Source organism: Leucopleurus acutus (genome assembly GCF_964270905.1).
Source record: "Leucopleurus acutus genome assembly, chromosome: Y".
Classification (NCBI taxonomy): domain Eukaryota; kingdom Metazoa; phylum Chordata; class Mammalia; order Artiodactyla; family Delphinidae; genus Leucopleurus; species Leucopleurus acutus.
In genome coordinates, this window is record NC_139164.1 from 9,701,736 (window position 1) to 9,721,891 (window position 20,156).

At 38.4% G+C, this 20,156-nt stretch overlaps 1 protein-coding gene across 1 annotated transcript in view; it reads left to right on the forward strand.

Annotated features, from left to right (window-relative positions):
- The window catches only part of LOC309978845 (protein WWC3-like), a gene marked incomplete at both ends in the record, with an annotated part of 165,365 nt that overhangs the window by 53,009 nt on the left and 92,200 nt on the right, over positions 1 to 20,156 (forward strand). Inside the window, 1 exon segment of the mRNA XM_082865490.1 lies at positions 10,603 to 10,732. Coding sequence (XP_082721616.1) covers positions 10,603 to 10,732 — 130 coding nt within the window.

The following is a 20,156-nucleotide window of genomic DNA, read 5'->3' on the forward strand; positions in this document are numbered from 1 at the left end:
TCTAGTAGTTTTCTGGTAGCATCTTTAGGATTCTCTACGTATAGTATCATGTCATCTGCAAACAGTGACACCTTTACTTTTGCTTTTCCGATTTGGATTCCTTTTATTTCTTTTTCTTGTCTGATTGCTGTGGCTAAAACTTCCAAAACTATGTTGAATAATAGCGGTGATGGTGGGCAACCTTGTCTTATTCCTGATCTTAGAGGAAATGGTTTCAGTTTTTCACCATTGAGAATGAAGTTGGCTGTGGCTTTGTCATATATGGCCTTTGTTATTTGGAGGTGGATTCCCTCTGTGCCCACTTTCTGGAGAGTTTTTATCTTAAATTGGTGTTGAATTTTGTTGAAAGCTTTTTCTCCATGTATTGAGTTTATCATGGTTTTCATCCGTCGGTTTGTTAATATGATTTATCACATTGATTGATTTGCGTATATTGAAGAATACTTGCATTCCTGGGATAAACCCCACTTGATCATGGTGTATGATTCTTCTAATGTGCTGTTGGATTCTGTTTCTAGTATTTTGTTGAGGATATTTACATCTATGTTCGTTAGTAATTCTGGTCTGTTATTTTCTTTTTTTGTGACATCTTTGTCTGGTTTTGGTATCATGGGGATGGTGGCCTCGTAGAATGAGTTTTGGAGTGTTCCTCTCTCTGCTATATTTTGGAAGAGTTTGAGAAAGATAGGTGTTAGCTCCTCTGTAAATGTTTGATAGAATTCGCCGGTGAAGCCATCTGGTCCTGGGCTTTTGTTTTTTGGAAGATTTTAATCACAGTCTCAAGTGCTTGTGACTGATCTGTTTATATTTTCTGTTTCTTCCTGGTTCAGTCTCAGAAGGTTTGCTTTTCTAAGAATTTGTCCATTTCTTCCAGGTTGTCACTTTTATTGGCATAGAGTTGCTTGTAGTAATCTCTCATGATCCTTTGTATTTCTGCAGTGTTAGTTGTTACTTCTTTTTCATTTCTAACTGTTGATTTGAGTCTTTCCCCTTTTTTTCTTGATGAGACTGGCTACTAGTTGGTCAATTTTGTTTACCTTCTCAAAGAACCAGCTTTTACTTTTATTGATCTTTGCTATTGTTTCCCTCATTCCTTTTTCATATCTGATCTGATTTTTATTTCTTTCCTTCTGCTAACTTTGGGGTTTTTTTTGTTCTTCTTTCTCCAATTACTTTAGGTGTAAGGGTAGGTTGTTTATTTGATATTTTTCTTGTTCCTTGAGGGGGAATGTATTACTATAAACTTCCCTCTTAGAATGCCTTTGCTGCATCCCATAGGTTTTGGGTCATCGTTTTTTCATTGTCATCTCTTTCTAGGTATTTTTAAATTTCCTCTTTGACTTCTTCAGGGATCTCTTGATTATTTAGTAGCATATTGCTTAGCCTCCATGTGTTTGTATTTTTTACAGTTTTCTTCCTATAATTGATATCTAGTGTCATAGCATTGTTGTCGGAAAAGATACTTAATATGATTTCAATTTTCTTAAATTTACCAAGGCCTGATTTGTGACCCAAGATATGATCTAACCTGGAGAATGTTCCATGAGCCCTTAAGAAGAAAGCATATTCTGTTGTTTTTGTATGGAATATCCTATAGATATTAACTGTTTATCTTGGTTAATGTATCATTTAAAGCTTATGTTTTCTTATTTAATTTCATTTTGGATGATATGTACATTAATGTAAGTGGGGTGTTAAAGTCCCCTACTATGATTGTGTTACTGTCAATTTCCCCTTTTATGGCTCTTAGCATTTGCGTTATGTAGTGAGGTACTCCTATATTGGATACATAAATATTTTCAAGTGTCTATCTTCTTTTTGGATTGATCCCTTGATCATTATGTAGTGTCCTTCTGTGTCTCTTGTAATAGTCTTTATTTTAAAGCCTTGTTTCTGTGATATGAGTATTGCTACTCCAGCTTTCTTTTGATTTCCATTTGCATGGAATATCTTTTTCATCCCCTCACTTTCAGTCTGTATGTGTCCCTAGGTGAAGTGGGTCTCTTGTAGACAGCATATATATGGGTCTTGTTTTTTATCCATTCAGCCAGTCTGTGTCTTTTGGTTGGAGCATTTGAATCATTTACATTTAAGGTAATTATCAATATGTGTGTTCCTATTACCACTTTCTTAACTGTTTTGGGTTTGTTATTGTAGGTCTTTTCCTTCTCTTGTGTTTCTTGCCTAGAGAAGTTCCTTTATCATTCGTTGTAAAGCTGGTTTGGTGGTGCTGAATTCTCTTAGCTTTTGCTTGTCCGTAAAGTTTTTAATTTCTCTGTCAAGTCTGAATGACATCCTTGCCAGTTAGGGTAATCTTGGTTGTAGGTTCTTCCATTTCATCACTGTAAATATGTTGTGCCACCCCTTCTGGCTTGTAGAGTTTCTGCTGAAAAATCAGCTGTTTAGCTTATGGGAGTTCCCTTGTATGTTATTTATCATTTTTCCCTCATTGCTTTTAATAATTTTTCTTTGTTTTTAATTTTTGTGAATTTATTACTATGTGTCTCAGTGTGTTTCCCCTTGGGTTTGTCCTGCCTGGGACTCTCTGTGCTCCCTGACTTAGGTGGCTGTTTCCTTTCCCATGTTAGGGAAGTTTTCAACTATAATCTCTTCAAATATTTTCTTGTATCCTTTCTCTCTCTCTTCTCCTTTTGCGACCCCTATAATGTGGATCCGGGTGCATTTAATGTTGTCTAGAGATCTCGTAGGCTGTCTTCATTTCTTTTCATTCTTTTTTCTTTACTTTGTTCCATGGCAGTGAATTCCACCATTCTGTCTTCCAGGTCGTTTATCTGTTCTTCTGCCTCAGTTATTCTGCTATTGATTCCTTCTAGTGTATTCTTCATTTCATTTATTGTATTTTTCATCAGTGTTTGTTTGTTTTTTAATTCTTCTAGGTCTTTGTTAAACATTGTTTGCATCTTCTCGATCTTTGCCTCCATTCTTTTCCGAGGTTCTGGATAATCTTCACTATCATTATTCTGAATTCTTTTTATTGAAGGTTGCCTATCTCCACTTCATTTAGTTGTTTTACTGGGATTTTGTCTTGTTCCTTCATCTGGTACATAGTCCTCTGCCTTTTCACTTTGTCTGTCTTTCTGTGAATGTGCTTTTCCTCCCACAGGCTGCAAGATTGTAGTTCTTCTTGCTTCTGCTGTCTGCCCTCTGTGGATGAGGCTATCTAAGAGGCTTGTGCAAGCTTCCTGATGAGAGGAACTGGTCTGGAAGAATTTCAGATGGGTAACTCTTGTCTGAATGTTTGGTAAAATTTGCCTGTGAAGCCTTCTGGTACTGGATTTTTTTTTGTTGGAAGGTTTTTTTTTGCTGTATGGGGGCCTCTCACTGTTGTGGCCTCTCCCATTGCAGAGCACGGGCTCCGGACGCGCAGGCTCAGCGGCCATGGCTCACTGGCCTAGCCGCTGTGCAGCATGTGGGATCTTCCTGGACCGGGGCACGAACCCGCGTCCCCTGCATCGGCAGGCGGACTCTCAACCACTGCGCCACCAGGGAAGCCCTTGTTGGAAGTTTTTTATTCACAGTTTCAATTTCAGTACTTGTGATTGGTCTGTTCATATTTTCTGTTTTTTCCTGGTTCATTTTTGGAAGGTTGTACCTCTCTAAGAATTTGTGGATTTCTTCTAGGTTCTCCATTTTACTGGTGTATGGTTGCTCATAGTAGTCTCTGAGGATCCTTCGTATTTCTTTGGTGTCCACTGTAACTTCTGCTTTTTTGTTTCTAATTTTATGGATTTGAGTCCTCTCGTTTGTTTTCTTGATGAGTCTGGCTAAAGGCTTATCAAATTCATTTATCTTCTAAAATAAGTAGCTTGTAGTCTAATTGATTTTTGCTGTTGTTTTCTTTGTTTTTATTTCTACTCTGATTTTTATGATTTCTTTCCTTCTACTGATTTTGAGTTTTGTTTGTTTTTTCTCTGGTTGCTTCAGGTATAAAGTTAGGTTGTTTCTTTGAGATTTTTCTGTTTTCCTGAGGTAAGATTGTATTGTTATAAACTTCCCTCTTAGAACTGCTTTTGCTGCATCCTATAGGTTTTCGGTTGTTGTGATTTTATTGTCATTTGTTTCTATGTATTTTGATTTCCTCTTTGATTTCTTCAGTGATCTCTTGGTTATTTAGTAGTGTTTTCGTTATTAGCCTCCATGTGTTTGTGTTTTTATAGTTTTTTTTTCCTGTAATTGATTCCTAATCTCATGGAATTGTGGTTGGAAAAGATACTTGATAAAATTTCAGTTTTCTTAAATTTTTCAAGGCTTTATTTGTGGCCCAAGATGTGATCATTCCTGGAGAATGTTCCATGTGCACTTCAGAAGAAAGCGTATTCTGCTGCTTTCAGATGGAATATCCTATAAACATCAATTAAATCTATCTAGAGTATTGTGTCATTTAAAGCTTGTTTTTCCTGCTTTATTTTCTGTTTGGATGATCTCTCCATTGGTGTAAGTGAGGTTTTAATGTTCTCCATTATTTTTGCACTGCTGCTGATTTCCCCTTTTATGGCTGATATCCCCTTTTATGGCTGATATCATTTGCCTTATGTATTGAGATGCTCGTATATTGGGTGCACATATATTTATAACTGTTATATTTTCTTCTTGGATCTATCCCTTGATTGTTATGTAATGTCCTTCCTTGTCTGTTAACAGTCTTTATTTTAAAGTCTATTTTGTCTGATATGTGTATTGCTACTCCAGGTTTCTTTTGATTTCCATTTGCATTGGCTATCTTTTTCCATTCCTTCACTTTCAGTCTGTATGTGTCCCTAGGTCTGAAGTGGGTCTCTTGTAGACAGCTATATATGGGTCTTGTTTTGTATCCATTCAGCCAGTCTGTGTCTTTTGGTTGGAACATTTAGTCCATTTACACTTAAGGTAATTATGGATATGTATGTTGCTGTTATCAGTTTCTTAATTGTTTGGGGTTTGTTTTTGTAGGTTTTTTCCTTTTCCTTCCTCTTTTGTTCCTTTGTCATTTGATGATCATCTTTAGTGTTGTGTTAGGGTTGCTGTTTGTTTTGTGTTTGTGTATCTGTTGTTTTTGCATTTGCTGTGCCCATGAGGTTTATTTTTTTAATATCTTTATTGGAGTGTAATTGCTTTACAATCTTATGTTAGTTTGTGCTATACAGCAAAGTGAATCCACTATATGTATACTTATATCCCTATATCCCCTCCCTCTTGAGCATCCCTCTCATCCCTGTAGGTGGTCACAGAGCATCAAGTTGATCTACCTTTGCTATGCAGCAGCTTCCCACTAGCTATCCATTTTACATTTGGTAGTGTATATGTGTCAGTGTTACTCTGTCGCTTCATCCCAGCTTCCCCTTCCTCCCCATGTCTTCAGGTACATTCTCTACATCAGTGTCTTTATTCCTGTCCTGTCACTCAGTTCATCAGTACCATTTTTTTAGATTCTTTATGTGTTCATTAGCATACAGCATTTGTTTTTCTCTTTCTGACTTCACTCTGTATGACAGACTCTAGGTCTATCCACCTCATTACAACCCATGAGGTTTTGATACAGCAGTCTGTATATGTACAAGGCTGTTTTAAATTTGCTGGTCTCTTTCCCACCTAGAAGAGTTCCTTTAGCATTTGTTGTAAACTGGTTTAGTGGTGGTGAATTCTGTTAGCTTTTGCTTGTCTGTAAAGCTTTTGATTTCGCCATCAAATTTGAATGAAAACCTTGCAGAGTAGAGTATTCTTGGTTGTAAGTTTTTCCCTTTTATCACTTGAAATATATCGTGCTACTCCCTTCTGGCCTGCTGAGTTTCTGCTGAATAATCAGCTGATAACCTTATGGGGATTCCCTTGTATGTTTTGTGTTCCTTTTAACATTTTTTCTTTTATTTTTATCACTTTGATTAATATGTGTCTTGCCATGTTCCTCCTTGGGTTCATCCTGTATGGGGCTCTCCGTGATTCCTGGACTTGAGTGAGTGTTTCCTTTGTCATGTTAGGGAAGTTTTTGGCTGTAATATCTTCAAATATTTTCTCCAGCCCTTTCCTTTCTTCTCTTCTTCTTCTGGGACTGCTATAATGCAAATGTTGGTGCTTTTAATATTGTCCCAGAGGTCGCTGAGACTTTCCTCATTTCTTTTCATTCTTTTTTCTTTATTCTGTTCTGTGGTAGTGATTTCCAGCATTCTTTCTTCCAGTTTACTTATTTCTTCTTCTGTCTCAGTTATTCTGCTATTGATTCTTTCCAGTGTATTTTTCATTTCAATTATTGCGTTCATCTCTGTTTGTTCTTTAACTCTTCTAGCTCGTTGTTCAACATATCTGGTATCTTCTCACTCTGTGCATCCATTCTTTTTCTGTGATTTCGCATCATCTTTACTATCATTACTCTAAATTCTTTTTCAGGTGAATTGCCTATCTTCTCTTCATTTAGTTGTTATTGTGGGGTTTTATTTTCTTTCTTTGTTTTCAGCATATTTCTGTGCCATCTCACTTTGTCTCACATCCTGTGTTTGTGGTCTTCTTTCCACAGGCTACAGGATTGTGGTTACTCTTGCTCTTGTTTCTGCCCCCTGATGGGTCAGGTTGGTCCAGGAGTCTGTGCAGGCTTCCTGGCGGGAAGGACTGGTGTCTGCCCTCGGGAGGTTGGTGCTGGGTCTTGTCCCTCTGATGGGCAGGGCCTTGTGAAGGGGTGTGCTTTGAGGTGGCTGTGAGCGCAGTATGTCTTTAGTCTGCTAATTGGTGGAGCTGTGTTCCAGTTTTGGTGGTTGTTTGGCCTGAAGCTTTCCAGCACTGGAGCGGGCAAGTTGCTGCATGAGCCTGGTTTTTGGTGCTGAAATGTGGACCTCTGGGAGAGCTCACGCTAATCAGTATTCCCTGGGGTGTTTGCTACCAGTGTCCTTGCCCTCACAGTGAGCTATAGTCGATCTTTGCCTCCCCAGGAGATCCTCCAAGACCCCTAGGTAGGTGTAGTGTGGTGGACCTCACTGTCCTTAGTTACCTGGCCCTTGGGTCTCAGCTATGGTTTCAGCCCCATCTTTGTGTGTGGGCCACCCACAGGGGTCTGCTCCAGAGGCTGCCCCAATGCACACAAGTCTGCTCCGATGACTTGGTAGTGTATAGGTGTTCAGAGGCAGTGGTAGCCAGGGTTGTGGGATCCCTGGTAGCGGCCATTTCCATTGTAGATGCTGGTGCCTTGACAGGCAGCTGGTGCAGTGCCTGGCTTTACTGATAGCTGCACTTAGACTCTGCAGCTGCTAAAATCTGTAAGGAAGTCACAACACCTAAGTACGAAGCTGAAGCTGATGTGGTTAGCATCTTATGTCGCGGCCTTAACAGTGGTTGTGTGTCTATACTCTATGACTATTTGATTACCATTGACTTTCAAGCAATTGAAACCACTTTGTTCAATGCAGTAGAATTTCATTTCTCTATATGAGTGTCAGTGTCAAATGACAATTCATTTGCTGTGTTTTTCATTCTGGAGGAGCCAGTAGACCTGGTTAGCAGTGGCATTGACTCTTACAGAGAAATCACACTTTTCTGGCCTTGGGTTTTTGTTTGAAAGTCTACAGATTTCATTTGAGTGATGAAATTAAAATGTAAATATATACATAAATGTATGATATACATCCTTTTCACGGGATGAATGAAAGAATACATTACCATGTAAGTAATTTTCATTTTTTCCTAAAGAAAAGTTGGGCCACGTCCTTGGTAGAAGCAGTCCTGTGAGAATGATGGTCTTTTATTTCTGCCTTGTGTTAGAGAATCTTGGTTCTCCATAGAGTGCCTACAGTGGAAAACTGTGTGGGCTTTTCTTCTTTTTTTTTGTTTTTGTTTGTTTTTTTAAATTTTTGGCTGTGTTGGGTCTTCGTTGCTGTGTGCAGGCTTTCTCTAGTTGTGGTGAGCGGGGGCTACTCTTCATTGTGGTGCACTGGCTTCTCATTGTGGTGGCTTCTCTTGTTGGGGAGCATGGGCTCTAGGTGTGCGGGCTTCAGTAGTTGTGGCACGTGGGCTCAGTAGTTGTGGCTCATGGGCTCTAGGCGCATGGGTTTCAGTAGTTGTGGCACACATGCTTAGTTGCTCCGTGGCATGTGGGATCCTCCCGGGCTAGGGATCGCACCCATGTACCCTGCATTGGCAGGTGGATTCTTAACCACTGCACCACCAGGGAAGCCCTGGGCTTTCATTCTGTTTTATGTTTTCCTACGATGTGTGTCCTGGTGTTTCTGCAGTCTGTGGATGAACAGCCCTGTTCAAGGGACCTCACTCTGAGTCTGAGCTCTGAACTGGACATGGAGGAGAACATCATCTGTATTTCTGATGTATCTCAGTCCTGGAATAATGGCTCTCTCTTTCTAGTGTCAATTCCCTGCATATTTAAAACTGTACTGAGAGCATGGAGGTCAGTCTAATTATAAGTAACATCCGCCAGCTAAAAGTAATCATTGTAAGAAGAGACTCCTCCAACTTGGTTGTTCTGGGACCTGATTAATGTATGAACAAATGTATGAACTTCTACCTCTAGAAAGTGAAGTTCAGTAGGGATCCAGATAGTTCTGATGATCAGCTGGGTTTGGGAATCCCATTGCAGACTTGGCATCCTCATGAAGTCACCAAGGCTTCTGGGAGTTCAGAAACTTCTCAAGATGACAGAGTTAACTTGCATGAGATCTTGGACCAAGAGTCGTCTCCTGACTTCTGGTGTCATCACATTGTACAACCACATAATGCCTCCTGTGTAAAATTGTAGTGAATTACACTGATTTTTTGTGAGTTTGTACTGGTAAGAATGTATGAGATGGACCGTTTATGCATGTCACTTGTGACTTATAAGTCTGCTTAAGGCACTTAGCAGTGAGGGAGAAAGCCAGTGATTTTGGTAAAGGTGGGGCTGGTTTTGAGGGATGACATAAAAGAATGTATAAAGAGCTAATATGCCTACTGCTGCCATCCTTGTTTTTGGCTCCCAGTTTTTAATAGCCACCAAGAGGAACTTTTTATATTTTATCACTGAATCTGACAGTGACTCAAAGGTGATATAGGGTTAAAGCTTACCCCCTCAATGGTTTGGATGAACTGTTGCATGAAAGAGCTGAAGTAGGGGTTTAATGAGAGCAGAGAAAAAAGAAAGAAAATTTGCCTGTAGTCCAAGTTTTAGTTTTTGTTCACTTATTTTAAGTTTCTTCATGAAACACTCTGTAGTTAAAAAATATATGTACCTTTCTCTAAAAATGTATAAGTAAAGCTTTATGCTTTATAGGAACATTCAAAGCAATGTGTATATGAGGAACATACATCTCTGTAACTGATCCATTATGGAAGTGCCCATGAGGCCAGGCCTTGTTGGGATGTAGAGGTGTCACCATTCAATGTGTGGGGTCCCCCAGTGCATCTGTATCCACTCTCCAAGGGAGAGCACTCGGCCCAGTTTTCATAAATATTTTGTTTGTTGATGGCAATCATAGCAGTGCTGTTGAGCCCTGAAGCCCTATTCCGAAGGGAGAGAATGATTTCCTGCTTGTTCTCTCATTCCAGTGGTGCTGATAGCTCAGATCAGCTCTGGTGCTGAGTTTTCCTGTGATTTGTGACATTTGTAGCCAGGAATTTGTTAATGATAATAAAGTACCGGAGTTGGTGCATTTTTTACTTTTTCTCCCATGAGTAAGTAGACTGAGCATTATCCTGGTAATAATAATCAGTGCAGACATTATATGCCAGGTCTCTGCCAAGTAAGCCCTTTCCTTACATTTCTCATTAAGTGGGAGGGACAGTTTTAGTGTCCTCATCTGAGGCATGAGGAAACTGAGGTTTAAAGAGGTTAAGTGTCTTGCCCAGGGTCCCACTGTAGAGCTGGAGTGTCACTTGTACTCACCAGCATGCCAGGATGCTCTTGTGAGTGGAACAGAAGGGCATTTGGGCTGGCCGTTAAGCATCTGGATTTTTGGGTAACATGGGGGAAACAGTTTAGAGCTAGAATCTGTGTCATCGTGTATCTGGTGACTTTCCAGAGAAGCAGTTCGTTCTCTCTCTGGCTACAGAAAACTGCGTACTCTTTAAAGGGTGGAGCCAAGCCTTGTCTTCTTCAGTGCTCTGCTTCTACCACCCTTGCTGCACACAGGGATTGGCTGGAAGAATGTATGAATAGATGGATGGAAGGGAGTGAAGGCAGGAGGAAGGAACAAGAAGAAATGAAAGGAAATAAGGAAGGAAGTATATTAGTTTGTGATTTGTGGGTGGGTAGATATAAGGAAAGAAGAAAGAAAAGAAAGGAAGGAGGAGAAAAAGTTCCTTTTATATGTATTTGAATTGAAGGAAAGAATTTAGGAGATGGCTAGGAAAGAGTAATAAGTTGGAACCAGAATGAAATAAAAGAGATATGTAGAAGAAATGTAGAAATTTTCAACTTTGCACAAAGCACTGTTACTGATACTTTACTGTTTTTAGCTTTACCCATATATTCTCCCTGCACATAGATCTCACTTAACGTTTATTTATTTTTATGTACCAGAAAGAAAGAAGGGTTTTTTTTTCTTGCTGTTTTTTTGTGTGTGTAACTTTTGGGGTTACTGTTACTATTATTTAATGGAATGTTATAATCTCACATATTTCTTTTTGAACCAGGATTGATGGAAAGATGTCAAGTGCTCACACCAACTACAAACTGGATGAGGCACAGGCTATAATGAGTGAGCTCAGGACCATCAAAAAAACCATTTGTACAGGCGAGAAGGAAAGACGGGACCTGATGCACGTAAGAGGCCCCGGTGCTCTTCAGAACCCACATCTGTCCTTCCGTCTGCCTGCCTGCTTGTCTGTCTTCCTTTCCTCTCTGTATATATTCACATACATACATATGTGTCCTCCCTTTCTCATCTATATATGTCCGTGTATCTATACACATGTGCATTTTAATAGGTTTATTACTTGTTATGTATATGTAATTTATGTTTAAAAGTTTTTTTTAAAAATTGGGAATGTTCATGTTGTTCAATAATCAAAACAATTCAAAAGGTATACAATAAGAGGTCTTGGAATCACCATGTTCTTTCATAGCCCATAACTGCTTTTAATGGTTTCTTGTGTACTCTTCTAGTGTTTATAAAGACACAAAAATAACCTTCATGCAAAAGCTAATTATGTACATACAGTTTGATTTTGCTGTCTTACTCATATAATAATACTATCCTGTACTTTTGCAAATACATACACAAATACCTCTTTATTCTTTAGTTATAACTGCACAGTATTCCATAATGTGGATGTTGAAAAATTATATATCTGAGATCGTTAGTTTTATTTTGCTTTATTGTTATTACTATCTTTTTGGCCCCTTAACTCCTGTAGCTTCTGTTATTTTTAGAAAAAGATGTGCTTTTGCAAGTGGATATATGATGGTCTTTTTGCTTGATGCTGTAATGCATTCAGTTTTTCCTTTTACGTTCTCTCGTTTTTACTTCTTTTTTTTCTGGCTGTAGCACGTGGCTTGTGGAATATTAGTTCCCTGACCAGGGATTGAACCTCTGTACCCTGCAGTGGAAGGGCGGAGTCTTAACCACTGGATCACCAGGGAGATCCCTATGGTCTCATTTTAGTTATAGTTTTTTTTAATTTCTTTTCAGTTTTTCTCATGTACTCAATCCGCCAAGTGGGCAGGTACTACGTTATACACATTTATGTAGATTCTGCACAGTATAAGACATACAGGGATATATAAAGTAAATATCAAACATAGAGGCAAAATAAGACAGATGCATATATAACTTTAATGTATACCAGTGCTTCCTAAAGTCAAGGCTGCAGTGAATTAAGTAGAGTTTCCTAAATGGTGGTTAAAATGCACATTTTTGGGCCCTAACCTATTCTAGTGAATTAGAATGATGTAGTTGGGGCCCACAAATCTGTATTTGTAAATGACTTTCCAGGTCATGGTAGGTAAATGATGTATTCTTAGTTTTGCTGTGAACAGTGGTAACAAGACTAGCTACCATTAGTGAATCTTCTGTGTGTGCAGAATTGGACAAGATGTTCTGCATGCATTACCCATCTAAGCCTAGCCAAAACCTCAGAGTGAATGCAGTGGTGTTTGATAGTGTATATATGGAGGCTTTGGCCCAGGTTGAAGCTGGTTTCCCTGCTCTGGCCCCTCTGAGGCTACAGTGCATAGCAGTGGATAAATCATCCACTTGTGTTGCTTGAGAAAGGATAGAGAGTTTATGGAAGGAGTTTCAGGCCTCAGAATTTTCTCTGAGATGTCCATAGCTTCACAATCTATGGGAACCTCCAGGAAGAGGCAAGAGCAACACCCTCTTTCACTAAAATCAAATAAGTTATTTTAGCTTTCTTATACTAAAAACTGACACCTTCTAAGAAACTTATGTTTACAACTACGTATACAAGTTATATTGCACTAAAATCAAATAAGTTATTTTAAAATCAAATAAATTATTTTAGCTTTCTTATGCTAAAAACTGACCCCTTCTAAGAAACTTTTGTTTACAACCACATATACAAGTTATATTGCACCAAGGTATTCTGGTTCTTGAGTTTGTAGTAAGAACTGTGGAAGAGGAGTATGTTTAGAAATGTAAAATCAGTGTAGAAAATTTGAAATCTGTTTAATTTTTATACTGAGAGGTTCTGTTTGCCAAAATTTCTGTGTTTTTTGGCAAACTAGCATGTATATTAATTTTAACTCTGTACAATTAGGGTGGAAAATATTAGGTTGTAGAAACACATAGTAGAGGTGACATGGAAGATTCAGAAGTCCCAAGCCCTTGGAAAAAGAAAAAAAAGAAAAAAAAATGAAACACTGACCGATCCAACTTTGTGGGCATTCTGCAAAACAGACAGAGGCTTATAGGAACCACACAAATTTACAATCAAGAAAAATCTATGTTCAAAACACTGTGAAATTTCATGGCATTTTTACTTGATACCCCATCCCTTGCCCTTGCCCCATTCCATTACCAATGCAGCACTATCTAGGTCTTGAGGAAATGGTGATCTAGCTCCCTGCCTTGAACTGGAGGGATCACAGCAGACCTTACGTAGAAATTAATGTGTATACCTGTTCAAACCTATTTTGGGATTACCTTAAAATCTGACGCGAGGTGTTCATTTTGTATAACTTGGAACCTGCATGAGAAAAACATCAGTCACTACTCTAAAAGTTACAAGGCTGACTGTAAGCATGGACTTACCTTGGATGAGAGCTTATGAGTAGAGTCATACAGTAGACTATTTAAGGACCTGAGAAGAAGTTGGGATGAGACTCTGGTAAACTAGGACATCTAAAGCAGTTATATATGAGGAGGAATTTAGAAAGCTATGGGTATGCAAAGGTAAAAGACATACTCAGAAAAGTCCTCAGAAGAGCTTTAGAGCTTGTGCTCCTCTCTTAGACTCAGAGTATAAGCTAAGTATAGCTAAATGGTAGAGGAATGCCTGAAAACAGAGCCAGTCTACAAAGATAGAGAGGTGGTTTACTTTTGTTTTTGCAGCTCCTGGCATTCAGCGAAGTCACTATCAAACATTAGTGAAACATTAGATAAAGGAACCAGACTTCGGTGATCACACATAATTAGAAATAGTCTTTGCAAATATAGTTTGTAAAAACAAACGGACTTTTGTAACTTTCCAAAAAAAAAAAAGTACCATGGGGAAGAGGGAGTACTTGATTTTAAGAATTACCACATTATAAAGTTAAATGTTCAGTTTTCAAGAGAAAATCACATGGCATAAAAAAAAAAAAACCAGGAAAACATGGTTCATTCAAGGGAGGAAATTAATTGATAGAAATTACCTGTAAGAATCCCAGATATCAAACATATTCTACAAAGACTTTATTTATTTTTAACATCTTTATTGGAGTATAATTACTTTACACTGGTGTGTTAGTTTCTGCTTTATAACAAAGTGATTCGGTTATACATATACATATGTTCCCATATCTCTTCTCTATCATGTCACCCTCCGTCCCACCCTCCCTATCCCACCCCTCTAGGTGGTCACAAAACAACAAGCTGATCTCCCTGTGCTATGCAGCTGCTTCCCACTAGCTATCTGTTTTACGTACGGTAGTGTATATATGTCCGTGACGCTCACTTTGTCACAGCTTACCCTTCCCCCTCCCCATATCCTCAAGTCCATTCTCTAGTAGGTCTGTGCCTTTATTCCCGTCTTACCCCTAGGTTCTTCATGATCTTTTTTTTTTTTTAGATTGCATTTATGTGTGTTAGCATACAGTATTTGTTTTTCTCTTTCTGATTTACTTCACTCTGTATGACAGATTCTAGGTCCATCCACCTCACTACAAATATCTCAATTTCATTTCATTTTATGGCTAATATTCCATTGCATATATGTGCCACATCTTCTTTATCCATTCATCCAATGATGGACATTTAGGTTGCTTCCATGTCCTGGCTATTGTAAATAGAACTGCAATGGACATTTTGGTATATGACTGTTTTTGAATTATGGTTTTCTCAGGGTATATGCCCAGTAGTGGGATTGCTGGGTTGTATGGTAGTTCTATTTTAGTTTTTTAAGGAACCTCCATACTGTTCTCCATAGTGGCTGAACCAATTACCATTCCCACCAACAGTGCACGAGTGTTCCCTTTTCTCCACACCCTCTCCAGCATTTATTGTTTCTAGATTTTTTTGATGATGGCCATTCTGACTGGTGAGATGATATCTCATTGTAGTTTTGATTTGCATTTCTGTAATGATTAATGATGTTGAACATTCTTTCAAGTGTTTGTTGGCAATATGTATATCTTCTTTGCAGAAATGTCTATTTAGGTGTTCTGCCCAATTTTGGATTGGGTTGTTTGTTTTTTTGTTATTGAGCTGCATGTGCTGCTTGTAAATCTTGGAGATTACTCCATTGCCAGTTGCTTCATTTGCAGATATTTTCTCCCATTCTGATGGTGGTCTTTTGGTCTTCTTTATTTCCTTTGCTGTGCAAAAGCTTTGAAGTTTCATTAGGTTTCATTTGTTTATTTTTGTTTTTCTTTCCATTTCTTTAGGAGGTGGGTCAAAAATGATCTTGCTGTGATTAATGTCATACAGTGTGCTGTCTATGTTTTGTCTCTAACAGTTTGTTAGTGACTGGCCTTACATGTAGGTCTTCAATCCATTTTGAGTTTATTTTTGTGTATGGTGTTAGGGAGTGTTCTAATTTAATACTTTTACATGTACCTGTCCAGTTTTCCCAGAACCCCTTATTGAAGAGGCTGCCATTTCTCCACTGTATATTCTTGGCTCCTTTATCAAAGATAAGGTGATCATATGTGAGTGGTTCTATCTCTGGGCTTTCTATCCTGTTCCATTGATCTATATTTCTGTTTTTGTGCCAGTACCATACTGTTTTGATTACTGTAGCTTTGTAGTATAGTCTGAAGTCAGGGAGCCTGATTCCTACAGCCCCGTTTTTTGTTCTCAAGATAGCTTTGGCTATTCGGGGACTTTTGTGTTTACATACAAATTGTGAAATTTTTGTTCTAGTTATGAAAAATTTTAGTGGTAGTTTGATAGGGATTGCATTGAATCTGTAGATTGCTTTGGGTAGTAGAGTCATTTTCACAATGTTGATTCTTCCAATCCAAGAACATGGTATATCTCTCCATGTATTTGTATCATCTTTAAGATCTTTCATCAGTGTCTTATAATTTTCTGCATACAGGTCTTTTGTCACCCTAGATAGGTTTATTCCTAGATATTTTATTCTTTTTGTTGCAGTGGTAAATAGGAGTGTTTTCTTAATTTCACTTTCAGATTTTTCATCATTAGTGTGTAGGAATGCCAGGTATTTCTGTGCATTAATACGTATCCTGCTACTTTACCAAATTCAGTGATTAGCTCTAATAGTTTTCTGGTAGCATGTTTAGTATTCTGTATGTAGAATATCATGTCATCTGCAAGCAGTGGCAGCTTTACTTCTATTCCATTTGGATTCCTTTTATTTCTTTTTCTTCTCATTGCTGTGTCTAAAACTTCCAAAACTATGTGGAATAAGAGTAGTGAGAGTGGGCAACCATGTCTTGTTCCTGATCTTATTGGAAATGGTTTCAGTTTTTCACCATTGAGGATGATGTTGGCTGTGGGTTTGTCATATATGGCCTTTATTATTTTGAGGAAAGTTCCCTCTATGCCTACTTTCTGCAGGGTTTTTATCTAAATGGGTGTTGAATTTTGTTGAAAGCTTTCTCTGCATCTATTGAGATGATCATATGGTTTTCCTCCTTCAATTTGTTAATATGGTGTATAACGTTGATTGATTTGCATATACTGAAGAATCCTTGTATTACTGGATTAAACCCCACTTGATCATGGTGTATGATCCTTTTAATGTGCTGTTGGATTCTGTTTGCTAGTATTTTGTTGAGGGTTTTTGCATCTATTTCATCAGTGAAATTGGCCTGTACTTTTCTTTCTTTGTGACATCTTTGTCTGGTTTTGGTATCAGGGTGATGGTGGTCTCGTAGGATGAGTTTTGGAGTGTTCCTCCCTCTGCTATATTTTGGAAGAGTTTGAGATGGATAAGTGTTAACTCTTCTCTAAATATTTGACACTATTCTTCTGTGAAGCCATCTGGTCCTGGGCTTTTGTTTGTTGGAAGATTCTATCAACTGTGATTTTTAATCACAGTTTCAATTTCAGTGCTTGTGATTGGTGTGTTCATATTTTCTATTTCTTCCAGGTTCAGTCTTGGCAGGTTGTGCATTTCTAAGAATTTGTCCATTTCTTCCAGGTTGTCTATTTTATTGGCATAGAGTTGCTTGTAGTAGTCTCTCATGATCTTTTGTATTTGTGCAGTGTCAGTTGTTACTTCTCCTTTTTCATTTCTAATTCTATTGATTTGAGTCTTCTCCCTTTTTTTCTTGTTGAGTGTGGCTAATGGTTTATCAATTTTGTGTATCTTCTCAAAGAACCATCTCTTAGTTTTATTGATATTTGCTATCGTTTCCTTCATTTCTTTTTCATTTATTTCTGATCTGGTCTTTATGATTTCTTTCCTTCTGCTAACTTTGGGGTTTTTTTGTTCTTCTTTTTCTAATTACTTTAGGTGCAAGGATGGGCTGTTTATTTGAGATGTTTCCTGTTTCTTAAGGTAGGATGTATTGCTATAAACTTCCCTCTTAGAACTGCTTTTGCTGCATCCCATAGGTTTTGGGTCATCTTGTCTCCATTGTCATTTGATTCTAGGTATTTTTTGATTTCCTCTTTGATTTCTTCAGTGATCAGTTTGTTATTAAGTAGTGTATTGTTTTGCCTCCATGTGTTTAAATTTTTTACAGATCTTTTCCTGTAATTGATGTCTAATCTCATAGCGTTGTGGTCGGAAAAGATACTTGGTATGATTTCAGTTTTCTTAAATTTACCAAGGCTTTATTTCGGACCCAAAATATGATTTATCATGGAGAATGTTCCATGAACACTTGAGAAAAATGCGTATTCTGTTGTTTTTGGATGGAATGTCCTATAAATATCAATTATTCAATCTTGTTTAATGTATCATTTAAAGCTTGTGTTTTCTTATTTATTTTCATTTTGGATGCTCTGTCCATTGGTGAAAGTGGGGTGTTAAAAGTCCACTACTATGACTGTGTTACTGTCGATTTCCCCTTTTATGGCTGTTAGTATTTGCCTTATGTATTGAGGTGCTCCTGTGTTGGGTGCATAAATATTTACAATTTTATATCTTCTTCTTGGATCGATCCCTTGATCATTATGTAGTGTCCTTCTTTGTCTCTTCTAATAGTCTTTATTTTAAAGTCTATTTTGTCTGATATGAGAATTGCTACTCCAGCTTTGTTTTGAGTTCCATTTGCATGGAATATCTTTTCCATCCCCTCACTTTCAGTCTGTTGTGTCTGTAGGTTTGAAGTGGGTCTCTTGTAGACAGTATATATATGGGCCTTGTTTTTGTATCCATTCGGCCAGTCTGTGTCTTTTGGTGGGAGCATTTAATCCATTTACATTTAAGGTAGTTATCGATATGTATGTTCCTATTCCCATTTTGTTAATTGTTTTGGGTTTGTTATGGTAGGTGTTGTTCTTCTCTTGTGTTCCTTGCCTAGAGAAGTTCCTTTGGCATGTGTTGTAAAACTGGTTTGGTCATGCAGAACTCTCTCCGCTTTTCCTTGTCTGGAAAGGTTTTAATTTCTCCATCAAATATGAATGAGATCCTTGCTGGGTAGAGCAATCTTGGTTGTAGGTTTTTCTCCTTCATCAGTTTAAATATGTCCTGCCACTTCCTTCTGGCTTGCAGAGTTTCTCCTGAAAGATCAGCTGTTAACCTTATGGGAATTCCCTTGTATGTTATTTGTTGTTTTTCCCTTGCTGCTTTTTGTTTGTTTGTGAGTTTTTTGTTTTGTTTTTTTTGTGGTACGCAGGCCTTTCACTGTTGTGGCCACTCCTGTTGTGGAGCACAAGCTCCGGACGTGCAGGCCCAGTGTCCATGGCTCATAGGCCCAGCCGTTCCGCGGCATCTTTGCTGCTTTTAATATGTTTTCTTTGTATTTAATTTTTGATAGTTTTATTAATATGTGTCTTGGCATGTTTCTCCATGGATTTATCCTGTATGGGACTCTCTGTGCTTCCTGGACTTGATTAACTATTTCCTTTCCCATATTAGGGAAGTTTTCAACTATAATCTCTTCAAATATTTTCTCAGTCCCTTTGTTTTTCTCTTCTTCTTCTGGGACCCCTATGATTTGAATGTTGGTGCGTTTAATGTTTCCCAGAGGTCTCTGAGACTGTCCTCAGTTCTTTACATTCTTTTTTCTTTATTCTGCTGTGCAGTAGTTATTTCAACTATTTTATCTTCCAGGTCAGTTATCCGTTCTTCTGCCTCTGTTATTCTGCCATTGATCCCTTCTAGAGTATTTGTCATTTGATTTATTGTGTTGTTCATCGTTGTTTGTTTCATCTTTAGTTCTTCTAGGTCCTTGTTAAACGTTTCTTGCATTTTGTCTATTCTATTTCCAAGATTTTGGATCATCTTTACTATCATTATTCTGAATTCTTTTTCAGGTAGACTGCCTATTTCCTCTTTATTTGTTAGGTCTGGTGGGTTTTTATCTCGCTCCTTCATGTTTTTCTGTCTTCTCATTTTGCTTATCTTCTGTATTTGGGGTCTCCTTTTGCAGGCTGTAAGTTCATAGTTCCTGTTGTTTTGGTGTCTGTTCGCAGTGGTAAGGTTGGTTCAGTGGGCTGTGTAGGCTTCCCAGTGGAGGGGACTAGTGCCTGTGTTCTGGTGGATGAGGCTGGATCTTGTCTTTCTGGTGGGCAGGTCCACATCTGGTGGTGTGTTTTGGCATGTCTGTGGCCTTATAATGATTTTAGGTAGCCTCTCTGCTAATGGGTGGGGTTGGTTTCTTGTCTTGCTAGTTGCTTAGCATAGGGTATCCAGCACTGTAGCTTGCTGGTCGTTGAGTGAAGCTGGGTGCTGGTGTTGAGATGGAGATCTGTGGGAGATTTTTGCCGTTTGATATCACAGGGAGCTGGGAGGTCTCGTGTGGACCAGTGTCCTGAAGTTGGCTCTCCCACCTCAGAGGCACAGCAGTGACTCCTGGCTGCAGCACCAAGAGCATTTCATTCACATGGCTCAGAATAAAAGGCAGAAAAAATAGAAAGAATGAAAGAAAGAAATAGGATAAAATAAAATAAAGTAGATCAAGCAAAATAAAGCTAGTAAAATAAAAAATAATTATTAAGAAAAAAATTATAAAAAAGTAAAAATACAAACAAATATAAAAACGGACGGACAGAACCCTAGGACAAATGGTGAAAGCAAAGCTATACAGACAAAATCTCACACAGAAGCATACACATACACACTCAGAAAAAGAGAAAAAGGGAAAAAAATAATATATATTAGTCCCAAATCCACCTCCTCAATTTGGGCTGATTTGTTGTCTATTCGTGTATTCTGCAGATGCAGGGTATATCAAGTTGATTGTGGAGCTTTAATGCGCTGCTCCTGAGGCTGCTGAGAGAGATTTCCCTTTCTCTTCTTTGTTTGCACAGCTCCCTGGGCTCAGCTTTGGATTTGGCCCCACCTCTGCATGTAGGTCGCCTGAGGGCATCTGTTTTTCCCTCAGACAGGACGGGGTTAAAGGAGCCGCTGATTCGGGGGCTCTGGCTCACTCAGGCCAGGAGAAGGGA